The sequence below is a fragment of the Paramisgurnus dabryanus genome, chromosome 13 (genome assembly GCF_030506205.2).
Source record: "Paramisgurnus dabryanus chromosome 13, PD_genome_1.1, whole genome shotgun sequence".
Lineage (NCBI taxonomy): Eukaryota > Metazoa > Chordata > Actinopteri > Cypriniformes > Cobitidae > Paramisgurnus > Paramisgurnus dabryanus.
In genome coordinates, this window is record NC_133349.1 from 35,204,056 (window position 1) to 35,224,411 (window position 20,356).

At 37.0% G+C, this 20,356-nt stretch overlaps 2 protein-coding genes across 3 annotated transcripts; one reads left to right on the forward strand and one right to left on the reverse strand.

Moving 5' to 3' along the window:
- Positions 1-1,649: 1,649 nt before the first annotated feature.
- Positions 1,650-12,350, forward strand: mecr (mitochondrial trans-2-enoyl-CoA reductase). Its single transcript, XM_065246413.2, has 10 exons — positions 1,650-1,970; positions 2,041-2,138; positions 2,691-2,822; positions 2,905-3,048; positions 3,530-3,632; positions 8,718-8,820; positions 9,005-9,078; positions 9,668-9,728; positions 11,397-11,469; positions 11,585-12,350. The coding sequence occupies exons 1-10, from the start codon at positions 1,783-1,785 to the stop codon at positions 11,746-11,748; spliced, it is 1,140 nt and encodes a 379-aa protein (XP_065102485.1). The 5' UTR covers positions 1,650-1,782; the 3' UTR covers positions 11,749-12,350.
- Positions 12,351-13,055: 705 nt separating this feature from the next.
- Positions 13,056-20,313, reverse strand: smpdl3b (sphingomyelin phosphodiesterase acid like 3B). Of its 2 annotated transcripts, none has more exons than XM_065246412.2 (9): positions 20,222-20,313; positions 19,227-19,412; positions 17,654-17,870; positions 14,980-15,077; positions 14,755-14,898; positions 14,486-14,655; positions 14,207-14,387; positions 13,573-13,706; positions 13,056-13,495 (listed from the first exon to the last, which is right to left on the reverse strand). In XM_065246412.2, the coding sequence occupies exons 2-9, from the start codon at positions 19,294-19,296 to the stop codon at positions 13,133-13,135; spliced, it is 1,377 nt and encodes a 458-aa protein (XP_065102484.2). In that variant the 5' UTR covers positions 19,297-19,412; positions 20,222-20,313; the 3' UTR covers positions 13,056-13,132. The 2 variants fall into 2 exon arrangements, with proteins under 2 accessions (XP_065102484.2, XP_073667786.1); XM_073811685.1 differs by having other exon boundaries at positions 19,227-19,408; positions 20,222-20,309.
- Between the last annotated feature and the right edge of the window lie 43 nt (positions 20,314-20,356).

The following is a 20,356-nucleotide window of genomic DNA, read 5'->3' on the forward strand; positions in this document are numbered from 1 at the left end:
AGTGCCATTGTTTTGTCACAAGATGTTTTTTGTTTGTAAAATCTAAAATGTCCTAATATAATTAAGGCGTAGTCCTGTAAACTCTGTCCGAGAAACTGCTTCAATGCTTCTGCTTCATGTGTTGAGCTGGCACAAATGTACATATCTCTGCTGAGAAACAACCATCTTTGTCAGCTTTACACAGGGTTGATATTGCATGCATTACACAGTCGCTAAGCACATCACCAGTACAAACACCAACAGCATCCAGATAAACACTTGGGATCAGCTCCTGATGACTCTGATGCGTCTTAATTTATTACAGGGTGGTCTTGCTGAAAAGTTAGTTGTTTCTTAGTCAATAGTTATTTTTATAAACCTTTACAATGTGGCCTGATTTTACCTGTTGTAAAGTTACATTAAACCTTCATATGTGATCAGATGTCATGCAGTGATATTAAACATTTACAATGTGATCTGTTGTGCATTATGGCGGAATAAGGTGAATAAAGTCATTAAATTCTATTGCAAGATAACAAAAATTAGTTTATTGGAAAAAAGGTAGGTAAGTAAAACATTATTTGGCGATATATGTAATCTAAGTAAAAAATAAAAATAAGGATTTTTATTTTTTACACTTGTTCCCCCTGCATACTTTATGAATCCTATTGTATATCAGGGGTTTCGAAACCTTTTAAACCCAACAGCCCTGCTGAAAAAAACAGCATGAAACCAGCATGGACCAGCATGGGAATTATGCTGGTCTATGCTGGTTTAGCTGGTGGTCACAGCATACCAGCACCAAAACACAACATATGCTGGTATGACCAGCATGGGATGCTGGTGCTAATGCTGGTTTAGCTGGTGCTAATGCGGGTTTGTTGCTGGTGCTAATGCTGGTGCTGATGCTGGTTTGATGCTGGTTTAGCTGGTGTTCACTAGCAAACCAGCACCAAAACACAACTGGTCTTGCTGGTATGCTGTTTTTTCAGCAGGGACGTAATCTCAAGACCCACCATTTTTTTTTAAATAGAAATATAGGGGAAAACACATTCCCTTTTAGTAGTTTAATAACCTTAGGAAAATTAACCATGGTTTAAAAAAAAACTTACAGTAAAACCATGGTAACCACAAAATAACCATGGTTTCGTCAACCATCCCGATCGTTTTCAAAAACCATATAGTTAAACCATGGTTAGTGTAGTAAGGCTATTTTGCTGATTGTAATAAATACCGAAAATCATGGTTAAAAATTAAAAACACAGAAACATTTACTAACTATATGAATCATAATTTAATAATATTCCTAGTAAAAATATTAAAACATTAACTGTACTGTAGTAAAACTTTACAATATTTGTGACATTAGAACAAAATAATTATATAAATAAGAACATGCAAACTGAATTGAACAATAACTTAATTAACTTAACATTTTAATTTCATTAAAAACAACATTAAAATAAACAAAACAATGTGAGGAATGCATTTGCCAATTTTGTTTCGCTACATTGTTTATGTACAGACATTAAGGATTTAAATGTACTCTTTACAAATCTTGTTTGTTAGGAAAAGAAAGAATACACATACAATATTATTCGACTACCTTAAAACACGGTTGTGGGCGATAATGTATTTGCACTTTTTTCCCCGCTGCATTTTGTATTGGGCGCCTTTACTACAAGCTTTACGGTACAAACATGGCCACTTACTGGAGAGTAAACATTTGCGTATACTGTCTTGTACTTATTTAAACGATATACAAAAAAATATCTACAAAAGAAGGCAAAGTAGCACTTTAAAATGAAACTGTCCCCAGTTACATCGTTTTTATTGCGAGGACATCGCCTTTGCCGGATATCGGGCACTGTGCCATGTAAACGGGTCAGATATGAGCCAGTTCGTTTAAAAAAACACTTCTCTGTGTCTGCAGAGACACATAGCACTGCGCTTTTGTACCGAACGCATGGGGAACCCTCCAAAGTTGTTCAGTAAGTATGTTATCTGCACAAAGATCTTAACATATGCCGAACGTTTCAACACGCTTTGAATTATTCATAGGCTGGAGCCATTGGACCTGCCACCCATTGGACGTGAATGTGTCCTGGTGAAAATGCTGGCAGCTCCCATCAATCCCTCTGATTTAAACATGGTTCAAGGCAAGAGAACAGTATTTGTTAGATTTTATTTTTTTAAGACCAGTAACACATTTCCTATACTGACTCAAACAAACAATATCCTTATTGGAATGTATAAAGTTAGGTAAATAAAACTGTTTGCTTTGAATATAGTATAAAATTATAACATCAAATACTTCTTATGACAGTTAATCACAATTCGTTTTTATTACTTAGTGTACTACTATATTGTCACCCGAATTGTGTTTTTATTCTTACACTGTCTTCATTTTAACTGTCAATATATTTTAAAGGCTGTACAACAAATTGCACATGATGTATATTTTACAATTTAAATATTTTTTTCTGACATTTTATTAATATGACAATGTTGATAGGGTAAGGGCATTGTGCTGAATTGTTATGAAAATATTGTCACATGAAAGTAAAACAAATGTTTACATTTTTAGGTTGATTATTAATTATTTTGTGACTGGCTTCAAGAGATTCACTCTTTCTGTATTACAAGTTTGTAAAGGTTCCTTTAAATCCAGAAATCACTTGATTTAATTTAGTTCAAATGTCATTAAACAGGCACCTACGCTATCCTGCCCAGTCTGCCAGGAGTGGGTGGCAATGAGGGTGTCTGTCAGGTCATGGAGGTAGGCAACAAAGTGACAACACTCAAGGTGGGCGACTGGGCAATCCCAAGAGATGCGGGCATAGGTGAACATTTCATGTACATACAAGTAGGTATGTTCAACTTGAACATCAGATAAAAGGGGTAATTGTCATGCATTGATGATAGGTACATGGAGAACAGCAGCTGTGTTGAAGGCTGAGGATCTGGTGGCATTGCCCAAAGACATTCCTCTGCTGTCTGCTGCTACATTGGGAGTGAACCCCTGTACAGCTTACAGAATGCTCTCGGACTTTGAGGAGCTCAAACCAGGTTCTTTCATTTCTCACTTTAAACAGGCAGCACTGTCAGCACTATCCAAACCACCCAGTATGAAAAAATGACCGTAGTCAAACACCTCATAGTTAAAGCAACACCAAAGAGTTTTTTTTACCTTAAAATAACGTTTCCAAAAAAGTTTCAGTGGTTCATCCACTCAAAACAGGGTGAACGGCACTTTCACATTCGCTTTGCAGCCCTCTATCGGCCAAAACCGCACTAAAGAAGTTTCCAACCGTCAGGTAGTGGTCCTGTAGTTCGAGTGAAAACTACAAAAACTTGCTTTACAGCAGACCTACAATACAATCAGAGGCATCTATGCTGCAGTATTTACGACAGGGGTAATGAACAATTACGCGTCTAACCTGTAGGGGGAGCAAAGAGCAATAACTCTTTAGTGTTGCTTTAAGTCAGCTTTATAAACTTTCTTTTCTAGTCTAATCTTATTCCTATCTACTATAATTCTATGTTGTAGGCGATACAGTCATTCAGAATGCAGCAAACAGTGGCGTCGGACAGGCTGTTATTCAGATTGCTGCTGCCAAGGGTATTCAAACCATCAATGTTGTCAGAGACAGGTAACGGTGACTTTACAGTATTGAGCAACTTAAAAGCAAAACTTACTATTTACTTAACTCTTTCCCCACCATTGACAAGTTATCTCGTTAATTTAGAGAATATTCATGAGCCTCTCTTCTGATAGGCCTGTTGTTTAATGAGTGAAATACGCAGTTGAAATAACGTTAACCATGGAAGTACACTAAATGTTTGGTTAGTAAACCAGAGAAAGAGAGACACAGAGACTATGAGATTTGAACGTTACCATGTTTAACACAATAAACAAACCAACAGGGCCGGTGTCTGTAACTTAAGAAAACAAACAGCTTTTGATTTCTAACAGATATTCTATCAAAACTTGTGGCTACAAAAGACTTTAACGTTACAAAACAACACAACACGTAAGCATCCGTGTTAGCATCAGGTTAGCATTGCATAGTGATGGAAGTAACACTGTAATTCCACTACTTTTAGCAGTAACGAGCATGTAACAAAGTATTTTTTTTTTAAATCAAGTAACGCAGTTACAATTACTGAAATTTAAAAGAGCTTGTTACTTGCGTTACTCTATTTTGTGAAAAATGAACACTTGCAGACAAGACATTTCTGATCTAACGTCGCAGGACCGTGATAGGCGGCGCAATGAATCATTAAACTTCACCATGGCTGACGGTGCATATAGAATGAACATGAAAAATCAAAACGGGACAACATACCTTTGTTTAAAAAATCCATCTGGTCTCATGTTTGTAAATTATCTTTATCAACTTGCATTTGTAGTCCACAAAAGTAATAAATCTGAGAAATGTTAATATATTCTTAGATGTTTACATCGGCTTTTATGGAAGATAACGATCCGCGATTGTTGCTTTCCAGTAAAATATTCACACTACTTGGGGTGGGCAATATAGCCCTTAAAATTATATCATGATATTTTAGGAATTTTTGCGGTAATGATATTTGTGACGGTATAAAAAATTATGGAAAAGGAAGGGCAATTTCCATCCAATGAGCTGTCATTGATGACAGACTACCTAAAGTGTAAATCTATTGTCAGAAATAGCATTAAAGTGCAAAAGTAGTTACACAAGCACACAGCATGAGTCAAATCACTATGATACTACCACAGATTTTCAGATCCCAGTAACTTAAGTCTTTAGCTAACTATTTACAATTTTGATTTCAAAATAATTTTACATGTAAGTGCACATTTGTTCACATAAACATCAAATAAATAACATTAACATTAATCCTGGCACGTTTGGGTTTTTGAGATAAATGCTCCTGTATTTGGTTTGTTTGGCAAAAAGGCGGTGGACGGTGCTCGGTGTGGAGACTGGAGGCAGTGACTGTGTATTCCTGACATCATGATTTTATGGAAGTACAAATCGTTTTTGTTCACAGCTACTTCAAGCAGGCTGTGTGAATTTGACTCTTAAATCAGGCATGAAAATCCCTCACCTTTCGGCGAAATTCGCCGTTTTGAAGCCAAAAAAGGTGACCCACGTGAATCGTGTAGATTCGATGAGAAAACATTTTTGGGGGGGAGAGGGGGTATGCGCGCATTGTTTGTAGACGCGCCCTTCGCCGTCATCCAACATGTATCCCAGACATTAGGTTTGTTTGAGCTCATGCTGCGCTGAAAAAAAACGACAGGCAGGCAGGTGACATCAAAGTATCACGAGAGTGAATCGAGAAGTCATAAGGAAGTCTGCTTTCAAACCGCTCTCGCGCTACTGTGATGTCATCCGCATTTCTTTGTTCTTCGTCATACACGCTTGTTGAAGATGCGTAGAGGCGACTGCCTTCAGGACGTAAAGTCACCACAAAACGCTATAAAACTATCATTGTAGAATTCTAAGGCGTCAATCAATTAAAACAACATATATACACACACTGACATTGCAAAGTGACCTAAAAGATTTTTTGTTGGAATGGATTGGAACGAACGATGGACATACTCCTCGCTTGTAAGTCACATTGATCTACTAGTCTACGGCTGTAAGTACTTAAACTGCAAAATATTGCATGAAATGCTGTAATAAGACCATACTGTTACTAATACTGTTAATGAGAAAGTTTACCGTTTACAGTAACATTTAAGCGATTGTAGACTATTTGAGCGACAAAGATGCTAAAGTGATTTGTTTTCGGTGCGCATACTCGCACAAACTCCAAAGCCCAGGCACTGAAACGCGTTTCAAAAATCACGCAAACACATAATTTCTTTGGGCTTGACAGGAGATATACAAACTATATTGTAATACCACAGTCTCTGCAAGTATTCTCATAAAAACAGTCGTTTATTATAAGTGAGAAGTTGATCATGTGTCAGTGTATAGATCGATTCTCCGTTGTCAAAGGGACAGTTCATCTTATAAGAAATGCTTATGTTTGAGTCATCATGTTAATCAAACTACAGAAGACAAAAGGAAAATATTTTTTATAGCTTAAAAAGATCAATTATATTAATTTATATAATAAAAACAGTGTTTCTCTACCTAATCAAAACTGCTACTTTGTTCTTTTCGATTTTATATGCTTGTAATGTCAGGGTTCCCGCGGGGTCTTAAAAAGTCTAAAATTCAGAAATTTAAATTTAAGGCCATAAAAAGTCTTAAAAACGGCCAGATTTTCATCCTAGGTCTTAAATTTAATCAACCCAAGTAATTTCAAATGCTGTAGAACTAATCAGTGATGGAGGAAGAAAGTGTTTGATGGGCGGGCCTCTAAAAAGAAAAGTTCTGCACTTCACGTGTCACTGAATCGCACTTCAGTTTTTAATCATTATTTTTCAAAGAGGATACAAATGTAGGCTATTATAATCCACACAATTCATGCCATAAGCTATATTTCAGGTGGTGTGATCTGACTGTATACTGTAGGTTTGGCCAGAAACAAACCTTAAATGCAGTTTTTTCTGAGATGATTGTGTCGCGTTGGTCTTAAATTTCACTCATAATGGTCTTAAAAAGGTCTTAATAAGTCTTAGATTTGACTTTGTGAAACCTGCAGCAACCCTGAATGTCTTGATTTGTCCTTATTTTATTTTCCCACATCACTTTTTTGTTTATCTGAAAATTATTCAACCCATGACTCAAAAACCATAATGTAATTCATTTAACCAGTACTATATTGTAAACTTAAGTCATTTTAAATTAGATGTAGGCCTTCAGGTCCACCCTATTCCAAGGTCAATTTAAAGTTGTAATGCCTTGCGACTGATGGTCAGATTATGGCAAAATAAAATTATTGCAGATGTAGGCGAGTAAGGGAATGCTACTTGTTACAGCTTTCCACATTTATCAACCCATTTAATTAAACATGGTTTCGGTTACTAGTCAAATGTTTACAGAGGCCACATCGTCCCTCGAGCACCCTTCTCACCTTTTTCACCCCTGACCCGTTTTCATGCCTGTTAAATTATTGTTTTGAAACTTGTATGGTACATTTACCATTTAAAAGTCATTTACAAAAATGCAATTATTTTTGCATTTAGCTCAAAATATGGTATTTTAAAGAAACATGCCCATATTTGAGAGGTGATAAAAAGAGAACAAATAAATATAGGATTTTAGGATATTTTTTCATGTTTGTTTGTTTGAAAGCAGATGGTCTGTATTTGATATATTGTATGTTTATATATTTATAGAAGAACATTTTCTGAAATGCATTAAACTTTTGTGAAAATCATAAAAAATTTTTGGGACTGACTGGCAACTAAAAAAAAAACGCTGGCGGGGCATCACCTACTTTCAGGGACTGAATTATCACATCCTTTTTAAACATCTGTGTAGACAAATAAATAATATTCAAAAGTCATAATTCATGTGACAAAAATTTATCTGATGCCTGAAAAACACCATATGACTTCAAATCTGAACAGAATCTTATAAACACCAAGCATCATACACTTGCTGACTTACTTGCTGTAAATGATTACAGAGAGAAAACACTTAGGGCGCACTCACACTATCCAAACCAAACCGCGCTCGAGCGCGTTTGACCCCCAAAGCCTGGTTTGTTTGACTAGTGTGATCGCTCTGTTCCGTGCCCGGGCGCGGATTGGTTAATCGCGCCGCGGCCGGGTTGCAGAGGTGGGCCGGAGCGCGGTTCACTTGGCCTCAGGCGCGGAAGGCTGTGGTGTGAGCGCAATCGCGCCTGAGCGCGATTCAAAAGGTGAAGACATCAGTTGCGCGACCACTCACCTTCATCTGCCTCCGTAAAAACCTTTTGATGCGCGCAGCAGGGTTACGTGAATGTCTGAGCTGCACACGTAACAGATCAACTAAACAATATGATGACATGTGAGAGGGCTGTCTGTAATCGCGCACTAAACGACTCCGAATAAAAAACACAGACTTATCATTACGGTGGGTTCCAGTGTTAAGAGAGCGCTTTACTTCCTGCTTTTTCAAAACAATCGCATCTTAATGACGAAAGCGCGCCCGGACTCGGATCGATAAGAAGTACAGTGTGAGTGCGTGCACCTGGGGGAGTAGGGAGGGGTGACAATCGCGCTGGGGCATGGTTTGGTTTGGTTTGGATAATGTGAGTGCGCCCTAAAAGACTAGGGATCACACACTGTCAAACTTTCAGTTTGCTCCAAACACAACAAACCCCCACAGAATCACGCACCTCATTTGTACACACTGTAAAGATTTAGTAGTGACAGCTGGCGTTTAATACGGGAAAACATCTCCGAAGTTATTATTCTGTGTGTGCATGGAACACAGAACTGTTTTTCCAGTAAGATCTGGCAACACGAGTAAGTAAACCCTCATGCTTCTTCCCTGTGATACAAAAGAGAGACATGTCCCCCATGTACATTTTATTACGGTCTTGGGTGGGTAACCACTGGTGTTTTAAAATCAGCTGAAAATATTCAACATGTTTTGCCTCCGACTGGATGGAATCATTGTCTGAAACTAAAAGAATTGGGGTCTGTTGCCATTATACACAAAATATGCAGACTGGTTTAGACTTTTTGCAACAATTGTTGAGTCTTTCAGACCGCAGATCAGATGTTATTTTCGTATCGATTATCCTGACCTGTACATCTCATTTAAGTGCAAAGCTATAAGACAACGTCTTTGCTATTTCAGGCCTGACCTGCAACAGCTTCATGACAGACTTAAAGCGCTGGGTGCCACACATGTCATTACAGAAGAGTCACTTAGACGGCCAGAAATGAAGGAGTTTTTTAAGGTCAGCTTTCTTTTTTGAAATATACTAGGGCAGTACCCTTTATTTTGGCAATTCTGTTGGTATAACTGTGACTTCGGAGAGTTGGTGAGTCATGTCAATACAGGCAGAAAATGTGTGATCAATAGAAACAACAAACAGTAAAAACATGATGATATGATGTTAACTCAGTTTCTGCTTTTAACAGTCATGTTCACGACCTAAACTGGCACTAAATGGAGTTGGAGGTAAAAGCGCCACAGAGCTGTTACGCCATTTAAAGTGAGTGGATATTACAACTTAAGCACTGACACTACTTTTAGAACAATGAAGAAGACCCGCTTCTGCAGGAAAAACTTATTTTCCCATTCATGTCCTCCCTTAGGATTTTAAAGGAATAGTTCACAAAAAAATTGAAATTTTCTTCCTAATTGTCTCCCTTACTTCCCAAATGTCATCCCAGATGTTTATGACTTCCTTTCTTAAAAAAAATAAAAATGATGTCACTATAAGGCCCAACATGCTGAAGCGAAACAATATAGGTGTTTTAGAAATGGGTTCATGTTTTAAACTTACAAGTAAAAACATTTAAGCACTAAATTAAAATATGGTGGCATGTCAAACCACTTGCATTGGTTCTTGTAAATTTCATGACGAATTATGTGATTTAATGAGACACGCAACAACCAATGAAGTTAGTTCATTAAAAATTTTCATTCAAAAAACGTTTAAATCATACTGACTTTTCTAGTGCTTTTTCTAGTGTTTTTTTTATTCCTGATCTCCACTCTTACACTATTTAGCAGCTTCTCTTATAAGCATTTGGTTGTGTTCAATCTATTAAAATAAATAAATAATTTGTGTTTCTTAGAAGTGGAGGTAGTATGGTGACGTACGGAGGAATGGCCAAACTACCAGTCACTGTACCAGTGGTAAGCTTTACTCTCTTTACTCAGCCTATTGTCATGATTTGCATATAAATAGCATGCGGTGTGAAAGGCATGCAATACATACGCCAAATTCCAATTTTGCATACAAATGATATGCCAGTCCTTTGCCAGTTCTTTTTCCCCGCCAGAGTTTTTAAAAACGGTGCCAGCCAGCGGCAGCAGTTTTTATGTTTTCACAAAAGTTTGATGTTTTTTAAATATTAAAGCGTACAATATATCAAATGACAGAACAGACCCTCTGCTTTCAAAAAAAACCTTTCATCCTACCTTGGATAAAGGTTTCTTAAAAAATATCACATTTTTGAGCAAAAAGGACTTTTCATAGAGATCAGATTTAGAGTGACCCTACACAGAGTTTGAATTATTTGCCTCTGAGGCAGTGCTTCCCAATCCTGGTCCTCAAGCACCCCCTCCCAAAAAGTTTTAGATGGCTCCTTATTTAAAACACCTGATTCAACTAATCAGCCTCCTTACAAAATGGTAAACATGTCTCCTTAACAAGCTGATGAGTTAAATCTGATAAGGAGACATCTAAAACTTTCTGGGAAGGGGTGCTTGAGGACCAGGATTGGGAAGTAGTGCTCTAAGGGAATTTTTATAAGTTGGGTAAGAGCGCCGCCTGAAAAATCTATCAAAAGACACCACTGCAGCACTTGTTTGACTGTTAGATCTGAAGTTGTGTGACAGATCAAATTCTTACATTTAACAACTTAATTTTTATATTAATTTATTTTTCAATTTAATTACAGTTTTTAATTAATTACCTCAGTGATTGTCACTATTGCACATTTTGGCACAAAATACTGAAAGACTTTGACTGTTGCCTCCATACCCCTCGTTCAGACAGCCAGCGACGTTATCGCTGTGTGTCGCTTGTCTCTTTCAATGAGGCGTTTCTAAATCTTCTTGTCATAAACAAATGAGTACCATCCACGCCAGTAACTGACGAGAGAAGGGTGACGTGAACTCCACTGCTTTGTTCTCATTGGTAGTCGCTCCCGAAAGTCGCTCGACATTTGCATAAAGTTAAACTTTTCTTAACTTTCTCGCGTCGCTGGACACGCCCATACGGTCGCCAACGGTCACTGTCGCTCGTGTCGCCGGAAGTCGCCAGGTTTCCATTGAAATGAATGAGATCGCGTCGCTCTGCTACTGCTTGTCGTTGGCTGTCTGAACGAGGGGATAGGCTTGATTTAATGTGACATTTTGCGCCCCTCATGATAAATGTTTCTAATTAAAAAAGTGTATTTTGTTAGTTTGTTGCTGTAATTGTTGGGACAGAGATTTTGCCATTTTCAAAGAGGTTAATTAAATGTTCATGTTATATATTTTGATTGCATTTGTAGGTAAAAATGAAACTTCCTAACTTGGCACGTTATATAAACATACCAATAAATTAATCAAATCAGATCGAATCGTAATCACACCGAAGTTGTTTTGGAATGTATCAGCAAAAATCACATTGCTGGCGGAGAAAATTGATAGTGCATCAAATTGGAATTAACTGTCCGATTTACACCCTACTATTTATATGCACTTCATGATAATGGGTTGTTTACCGATCTTTTCTTATCTGCACTGAATGAACTTTGACATCTTACTTGCTATTGTAATGGATGAAAACGTGTTGTAATATTTTGTATTCTTTAGAGCGCACTGATTTTTAAAGATGTAAAAATAAGAGGTTTTTGGGTGACCCAGTGGAAGAGAGACAATAGACATGGTAAGGACTTTAAAGTAAAGAGTAGAAATCCAATGTGCACAATATTCAGTTTTGTTGAGCATCAAAAGGTTTGTCTTTTCGTATACTGATTTGCACCTTTGCCCTCTTGCTGTAGATGAAGACTCCTTACAGAAAATGCTGGATGAACTTTGTATCCTTATCCGTGCTGGGAAACTGTCAGCTCCAGCTTGCACTGAAGTGAGGCTTCAAGACTTCCGAAAAGCTCTGGATGATGCCATGAAGCCATACGTGTCCACCAAACAAGTTTTTGTTATGTGATCCCTTTCATACATTTGCTGTATGCTAATAACATAAAGACAAAAATGTGATATTGACATCAAATAATCCCATAAACTCTTCATGGGGTTTTCCACCTTCATGAAAACAAAAGCTGTTTTGGCAATATTTTATTTTGATGTTGTCATTTAGGCAACATAAAAATTGTATTGATTATGAATTAGAGCAACAGACATGTCAGCAGTCAACCTGCTTTTATAGCGACTACACAAAGATGACTTACTTTTCTGTATAGAGTTATCTCAAACTGTTGTTGAATCAAATACATGTGTGTACAAAGACAAAGTGCTGCTGTTTAATCACTGTTTATTCATTTGAATGTTTATAGTACATAAAAACCCCTTATATTGTCATGTAAAAATAAAGACACATGTCATTTATGAAACTCCTGAAATAATTTATATATGATATGAACATTCATACATTTCGCCACCTTATAATTATAAGGTTTTATCTGTGTATATATATATATATATAAAGATATTGAGCTTCAAAGTTTTTGCATTTCATTCGACTTTGTAAAACTTTCATGAAAACAAATCGCCGGCTTGGAATTATAAAATTCTATTCATTTTTGTCATTGACACACTTTTATTCTGTCACAATTTATTTACTTTAAATTATGTTAAATTATATCTACAAAGTAATAAGAAATCAGTGATGCATAATTCATAATACAATAACTGAGGATTATGACATCATTTATGCCTGCAAATCACACAGTAACATCAAAGCTGCAATCCTTTAATAACATTTGCTTTCCACTATCTCTACCTAAAACATAAAATGCAGCAGGTTACTTTATGCATTTATCTTTACATGTATTGAAATTACATCAAAATCATAATCTAAAATCATTACTATAAGCTTATCGTTGTCAGTCAGGTGTAAGATAAACAGATTTCTATTATTTTATTTTATTGAAACTTCAACTTAAATGTTTTACTTGCCTAAACTTGACTAATGTTTCAAAAACTAAAGTTTTCGGTTTCTGACTTTCTGTGAAATAACCCAGCTAGTCATTTTTTAATGATGTTATTTACTGTTTTTGACATAAAATCATTCTCTGGAGTCTACTGCTGTCTGTGATGCCATCTCAAGTGCAGATAGTCATTAGATCAATTTAGATACTTAATGGCCCAGTTTCACTTACAACGCTTAGACCCAGACTAAAATGCATGTTTGAGTTGCCTTAACTGAACAAAACTTGCTTGACATATCTTTAAATATTTCAGTTCCATTGTTTTGTCTCAAAGTGTCACACTTACAAGAGCTACTTAATTTATTAAAAGGCCTAATTCTGGCTTAATCTAAGCCTTGTCTGTGAAACTGGACCAGTATTTGTTATTCAAGAAATTAGCTGTGATCATGCAATGTACAGCAGACCCGTCACCAATGATAAAAGCAAAGTTAACGGTATGGGACCAGTTGCAGCTACGCCCTCTTTTAAAACACAGTGCTCGTAGCCCTTAAAATCAACTTCCCGTATTGAACACACATGATCGATGCGGCAGTCACTGTTGCAGTCTGTGAGGTCATAATTGACAGAATTGAACTGATAGTACTTCTGCAGATAACACTTATCACCGGATATCCGCTCTATCACCTGGTGCATCGAGGCAGGGGAGGCATCGGGCACGAGAAACTCTTCTGTTAGGCGATACTCCTTCTCCCAACGTGGATGTGCAATATTTGTGTAGGTCAGATTCAGGTAATAGGTTACCATGTCCTTTAAACCAGAGCAAAAGCAACAGTAAATGTGTTTCAAGTTTTCAAGAAGTAAGATCTTGTGTGGATGCGACTTACCTTTACCAAAAGTGTTTTGGTGTCGTACTCAAACACTCGAATGCCAGGATTATTTGCACCATCCAGGACCCCAGGCAGAGTTGTTTTCCAGGGTGTCACTCCTGGCGTCAGGAACATTGCACTTATTGGAGATCCTGAGAACAGAGAGGCAGACTTACATTATACGAGCAATTTGAGAATCACATCATATGGCCAAAAGTATGCGGACACCTTTTGATTAACGGCTTCAGCTACGCCCCCTTTAAAGGCGGAATGCACGCTTTGGAAAAGCGAGTCGGGCCAACTACCAAAACACACTTGTAGCCAATCAGCAGTAAAGGGTCTACTAAAGGTCATCGCTGCCTGCGTTGTGTATGTGTGGGGCGGGTCTATCAAATGAAGGTCCAGATTCTATTGGGGGCATGTTTGTTTAGGGGATTTCAAATATCAACATTGGATGAGATCATGGACCATCTGGTGGAGAAAAGGGGAAGCTGTTACGTGGGACCAACTCTTCTTCAAAGTCCATGGTTGTAATGATGAATGTTCAACAACAAGAAATAGTATCATAAAAAGGATTTTTGACAACACCTAATGTGAAAGATTAAGTAGCAGGTGAAATGTGAGTTTGAATTGAACATGAAAGTATACCTACCATTTGAACTGTAGAACATACGGAAGCTATCAGTGTGGTGGTGTCCGAAGAACTGGCCCAATATAACAGCATGGTGCCTCTGTATAAGATCTATATAGCGCTTATTAAACTCTTCCCTAAACCAGGGCTTATCTCGCTTTTTTTCAAAGAAACCAGGAGGGACGTGACCAATAAGATAAACCTTAGTGAAAAAGAACAACAGATATGAACGTGCAATAATGATACAAATAAGCAGAACTGAACATTGACCTTTCTTCATTGTGACATAAATATAGGAACCTTTTCATTGTTTTTGGCTGCATCACGAAGGATTTGGTCAGCCCAGCCAAACTGATCTGCAGGGTCTTTGATGTTTTCTGTGAGTTTGTTTTGATCGTAATAAAGGTTGGTGTTGAGGACCACAACTCTCAAACCAGTTTGATTCAGCAGCTGTTCTGTGTAATATCCACCTGTAAAGTACACACATCAAAGTTGACATTTAAAGTAACACAAATACACCTTCAAATATACAATATAAAAAAAAATAAAGGGTTGATGAGAATGATGACCTTTTTTAAAGGTTTCTCTAGAAGCGGGATTGAGCCAGTCTTGCCACAGGTTTGCGGTTTGCTCATAAATGTTGTTTTGTTCAGGGGGCATTTGACTCTTTGGATGATAGTCATGATTTCCCAGCGCAGAATAAACCTTGGTGTCTACAGAAAACCAAATCTACGATAAATTTTACGAAGAAGCAAAACAACTGTATCAGTGTAAATATATGGAAACACACATACGTGGAAACAGAGATTTTATGATGTGTGTGAGATTGCCGATAATTCTGAGGACAGAGTCTTCACCCAGACGTTCATCTGGAACATGAGGTGTATCGTCTCTGTAAAAAGGGGTTAAGCCAAATGTATCATCATCATCATTTCACCCAGTCAAAAAAAAAAAAAATTCGGACATGCGTACTCATTCTTAATCATCTTCCTTTTCCCAATTTAGAATAATAAATCAATCCATGTTTATGGACATACAGTATGGGAATTAAGAAGTTTCCAAGAATTGGACATTGGATGGCTACTTTTCTTATGTAGTTCAAAAAAATGTGCAAAGAAATGTACATGTGGTCCACAATTTATATTTGTATAAAAATACTAAGCCTTTAGTTTTAGGTTTAAGTCTTTTAAATGTTTAAACACATGACTGGTAGTGTAGTTGAAAGCCTAACATGTTTATTATACAGTAAGATCTTTAAGCTTATTTTAACCCTCGGTTTCACAGACAAGGCTTAAAGGGATCATTCATCCTCATGTTGTTTTAAAGGAGCTGTATGTACGTTTTTGAATGTACTTAATCAAGAAAATACTGTAATATATTTGTAGCTATTTAGAAAACATGCTAAGTTCACATAGCTGTTTCTCTTAAAAACCATGCTGTAGCCAGTTATTTTTGTTAAATGGTCAGAATGTCTGCTTTTGTTTTTGTCTGCGTGATCCTGCCAATGCCAATTTAGTCAATAGTGTATTTCGACAACACGGTTGCTTAAATGAGACCACAATGGACCATAAATGCCACCTCCGGTGGACGCAAAAATAAGCTGCAGGTTGAGGTATAGATGGATTTCAGTCATGTGACCTTTTACGTCATGCCACCATCTTGAGGACCTACCGAGTACCAGTAGGCTACAGACAAGCATTGGCTAACCTGCTATGATTTATGGATTTCTTATCTTTTACTGTCTATGATTCTTACGGATAAAGTAAAGGGCTACCAAAGATAACATGTCGCACCTCGACTGTCATTTAAAGAAACGCTAAAGAAAAATATCTTGGTTAGGGTGTGATGCCTACTCGGTCCCTGATGCGTTCTTCCAGCCGCTGTCCGCTGCTACCGAACTACCACTATTTTACAACATAAGAAGGCGGGACACAGCATAAAACTTTGCTCGAAGTATCACCTGGATCTCTACACATGAACCCAAGCATTGAGAACATGTTTGTGTACACAGAGTTTACTAAAAATAAAGGTTTTGAACAACTGACTTTGGCTGTTATGGTGTCCGCTCGTCATCTCTGCCAGACGTAAATAATCGATTTCCGAATGTGAATGAATGAATCTCATAGGAGGCTCCTTTTTCAACTAGAAGGTCAATATTGTTTTTCACTTGCGACAAAACAACGAATTATCCGTGCATTTATATGAAACTATGCTTTAGGAGATATCAATCTTTACTCTCCTCCCTCCTTACGTCGCAATTGGAGATCGATACATCTTGACTGGGAAGATGGCGGCGAGCGGACGCCAGATCAACCAAAGTCAGTTGTTCAAAACCTTCTTTTTAGTTAACTCTGTTCTCAATGCTTGAGTTCACATGTAGAGACACAGGTTGATACTTCGAGCAAAATATCATGCTGTGTTGAGCCTTCTTAGTGTTGTAAAAATAGCGATTTTGATGCTTACAACATATTGAAGGCATAGCTTCTAGTTCTTTTGTGACCACTTCAGGTACTCAAAATGGTGGAAGACAAGTTTGAGATGTGAGTAACGTCAGCTGATATTCATGTATAAATATAAGGACTGGGACAATAAATTGTGAGATTCTGCTTGCTATGCTTCTCAATGAATTACGGTGAATGTCGCTACATCCAAAATCCAGAGGGCGCTCTCGTGCAGAAACTCAACATGCGCCACAGATAAAGTACCATCATTTACACACGTAATGGCTATAAGCATATTTATATCCCTGTTCATCAAACCTTTTCAAGTATTTGCAATAATAACAAGAAATATTTATAATGGTTATGTTTGACGAGTGTTGCTTTTTCAAATGTATGTTATAAGTGACTCAAACTCACCTTTGTGATTCAGAATCAATATGAAGCATTATTGGTAGCCTATGAATCGTGAGTAATCATTTAAGCACTAATAAATATTCACATGAGCAGGTTTGCAAATATCAAAGAACATTTTAGAGATAACCGCATGCTTTCCATTGTCAGTAGCGCTCCTGCATGTGTCTGGCAGCCCGAGAGGGGGGGGTAAACTGTTTTTATTTTTGAATTTTGACTGCAATACCACATTCAGCTGCTAGAGGTCAATGCTACATACAGCACCTTTAAACCTGTATGTCTTTCTTTATTCTGTAAAACGCAAAGGAAGACATAAAAAAAGGTAAGCACACAGGTGACGGTACCCACTGACTCTCATAGTACTTGTTTTTCCTACTATGGAAGTCAGTGGGTACCATCAGCTGTGGGGTTATCATATCATATAACATATCAAAAAAACGTTTTCATTTTCTCTCTTTTTCCAGGCACATCTGCGCCGCAGCCATTTAAAAATACTTAGACTTTTCAGAATGCCGTGTCGGAAAGTTTGTTGAAAAGAAGGATGAAAGCGGCGTGGTCTGTGAAACCAGGCCTAATATTTAATGAATGGTGAGGTAAAACAACTCTTGGCCCATACCCAGTCCACACAATAAAGTCAGGGTCAGGCAGAATGTGTTTCATGGCATGCATTGATGAGTTTATCAGAGTCCAGGATGAATCACAAAGATAATCTCCAAATTTGCCTGCATTTGGCGTTGGACGCTCTCCACTAGATTCACAAATTGATGCAGAGTTCTCATTTCCTACACCATAAGAAGGATCCCAATGGAGGTCTGTGATGTGCCAAAAATTACCTATGGTGAACAGAAGAAATGTCAATATATAGAAACTATAGACTATATACTGTCAGAAGAAGGTAGAAAACTGTACCTTTTCTGTCACCGGGTGGTTCATTTGTGTATCTTTATGGATATACAACAAATTAAAATGTTGTAGCTTTTGGGGTAAATTATTATACCCTTATACCACGGGCCTGTTGAATGCTTTATACTGATTGGCTGAAAAATGTACCATGGGTGTTGATAATTTTTTGTTAATCGCACACCTAACTTGTCAAATATCTTAAAAATAGATACCAGAGCAATGTTTGTGGTAACCGTTGTGTAAGTGGAATAATTGACTCCGCATTACCAACTTGTGTGTGCATTATTTTCATAAAATTCAATGGCCCGTCATCAATTATCCATTACGTACCATTGTTTACCTTAAGGAAAAAATTTACCAGTAAAATTGAAGTTTTAGTACTTTTTTTAGTTAACTGTACCTTTAAAGGTACACAATATGTCATTAAGGTACAGTAACGTACCCAAAAAGGTAAAACATTGTGTTATATGTAGTATAAAAAGGTACAAAACAAAACTAGCTTGTCAGGAATTTACAAGGAAGAAGAACCCAAATGCAGACAACAAACAGGATAAGCAAATTACATACACCTGGAAAATAATCACACGTAAGGGACCGGGGAAAAAGTGACAAGACACTGGAAACACGTGGCAAGATACAAATAATAAAAAGCCACGTGTACCCACACAGAACATTGTACTGTCAGAACCCTGCCATACAGAAATACCAAACAAGGATCTGGCAGGATCAGAAAATGTACAGTTTTGTACCTTTTTTCTGACAGTGTAGAAACAGACATGACATATAAACACTAACAAGATATGAGAATACTGTAACTTCATTAACACTGAACACATGTTAACATTATTAATGCATTAGCTAACATGAACAAACAATGAACTTCTACAGCAATTATACATTTAAGTGTGTATTAATGAATCATTGTTTACTAACACATTTATAAAAATAATGCACAATGAACTATTTTACTGCATCAACATAGATTAACAATGATCAATATAAATAAACTAGGTTCATGTTAGCCAATGCATAACTTCTAATTTTACATTTATTATGATAAATTACCGTCATAAGGTTTAACCTTTAATGAACTGTATTATTAAAACTGGACTGACTAGTTTATTAAGCTACACCAACATTCAGTATGCATGTTAAGATACAAACTTGTCACAGAGAAATCAGAATTTGACCATGCAAACACAACAAGTCTACAACCCTGGAAGTAACTGCTATTTCTTTAATATATGTATGTGTAGTAAAACATATCATAACATTTGAAGACATACCTGACAAAGCCTTGCTTCTACCACAGACAATGAAAATGTTGAGAAGAAATATTTTCCATAAACAGGCCATTATGAAATTCCCCAAAATGCGTATGAGATATCTAGGAAGTATGATATACCTGTGGTGCTGTCATCTTACACAACTATCCATAAAATTATGTTATCCAAAGCAGATAAGATAACTTGCTGAAATAAAAAGACAAACAGAAAACAGAACATAAGGAGAGTGAAAAAAAACAAAACTTTTTTAGCCTGAAAATTCATCTGTTGCATATTTGCCACCAATTTTAGATGTAAGCAACACCCTATTTTAGTATGCTGCTATTTTGAAGGAAGGGGCTATGTTTAAATTGTCTTAATATGTTCGCACTGACATGCATGACATTAGGACTATCATAAAAAATAATTATGATACATTTCATGTCATAAAATTTGAAAGTTGTATTCATGTTTATAATGTTTATCTGTGGTGTTATAAGATACAATGCATGTTCGTTACTTGTATGGCACATGAACATTCTGTCTAGATCTGAAACACATTTGAAACCTAAGATCTGTCTCCAGCATTTATTTAATTGCTTTATCTAAATGTTTATTCACACTGATCCAAAGAATGGCCAACAGACACTTCTTTATACTAAATGACTGTGTGAATCTGCAAATCTGTTGTGTTTGTCCACATTCATCAGAGCCTTGTGAATTTACCTTCGAATCTACTTTCTCTAGAAATCACACAGAACACAATTTTCATGCAATTAGACATTCAAATCAAATCATTCTAATCTAATTGATTCATCTTTGATGTTGACATTTCAGGATAAACTATTGCCTTCCGATCTTCATTGTTTGCTGTACGTCACACTGAGCACCCTTTACACCTCTATTCAACACTGTGTCGTTGTGCTTTTGTATAGGTCCTCTGAGTTAATAATTAACTTCAAATGAGCACATAATCAAACCATAGAGAGACTGAAGGTCAGAACATCAACACTTACCGTTCAAGCTTAAAAATGGCTTCTCGGAATCCAATATCAGAGGAGGACCTGCTGTGTCATGTCTATTTAGAGACCCTGTAGTTCTGTTATGTAGTCACAGTGTCTGCAAAGCATGTTTACAACAGTTCTGGAGCA

Bases quoted from the DNA above. Each gene is read 5' to 3' on its own strand.
- mecr (XM_065246413.2), top strand. From the start codon at position 1,783: ATGAAACTGTCCCCAGTTACATCGTTTTTATTGCGAGGACATCGCCTT. The intron at 2,139-2,690 runs GCAAGAGAACAG...GTCATTAAACAG, and splicing joins TGATTTAAACATGGTTCAAG to GCACCTACGCTATCCTGCCC. The intron at 3,049-3,529 runs GTTCTTTCATTT...TCTATGTTGTAG, and splicing joins CTTTGAGGAGCTCAAACCAG to GCGATACAGTCATTCAGAAT.
- smpdl3b (XM_065246412.2), bottom strand. From the start codon at position 19,296: ATGGCCTGTTTATGGAAAATATTTCTTCTCAACATTTTCATTGTCTGT. The intron at 14,899-14,979 runs GTATGTGTGTTT...GGTTTTCTGTAG, and splicing joins CATAAAATCTCTGTTTCCAC to ACACCAAGGTTTATTCTGCG. The intron at 14,656-14,754 runs GTCATCATTCTC...TGTACTTTACAG, and splicing joins TAGAGAAACCTTTAAAAAAG to GTGGATATTACACAGAACAG.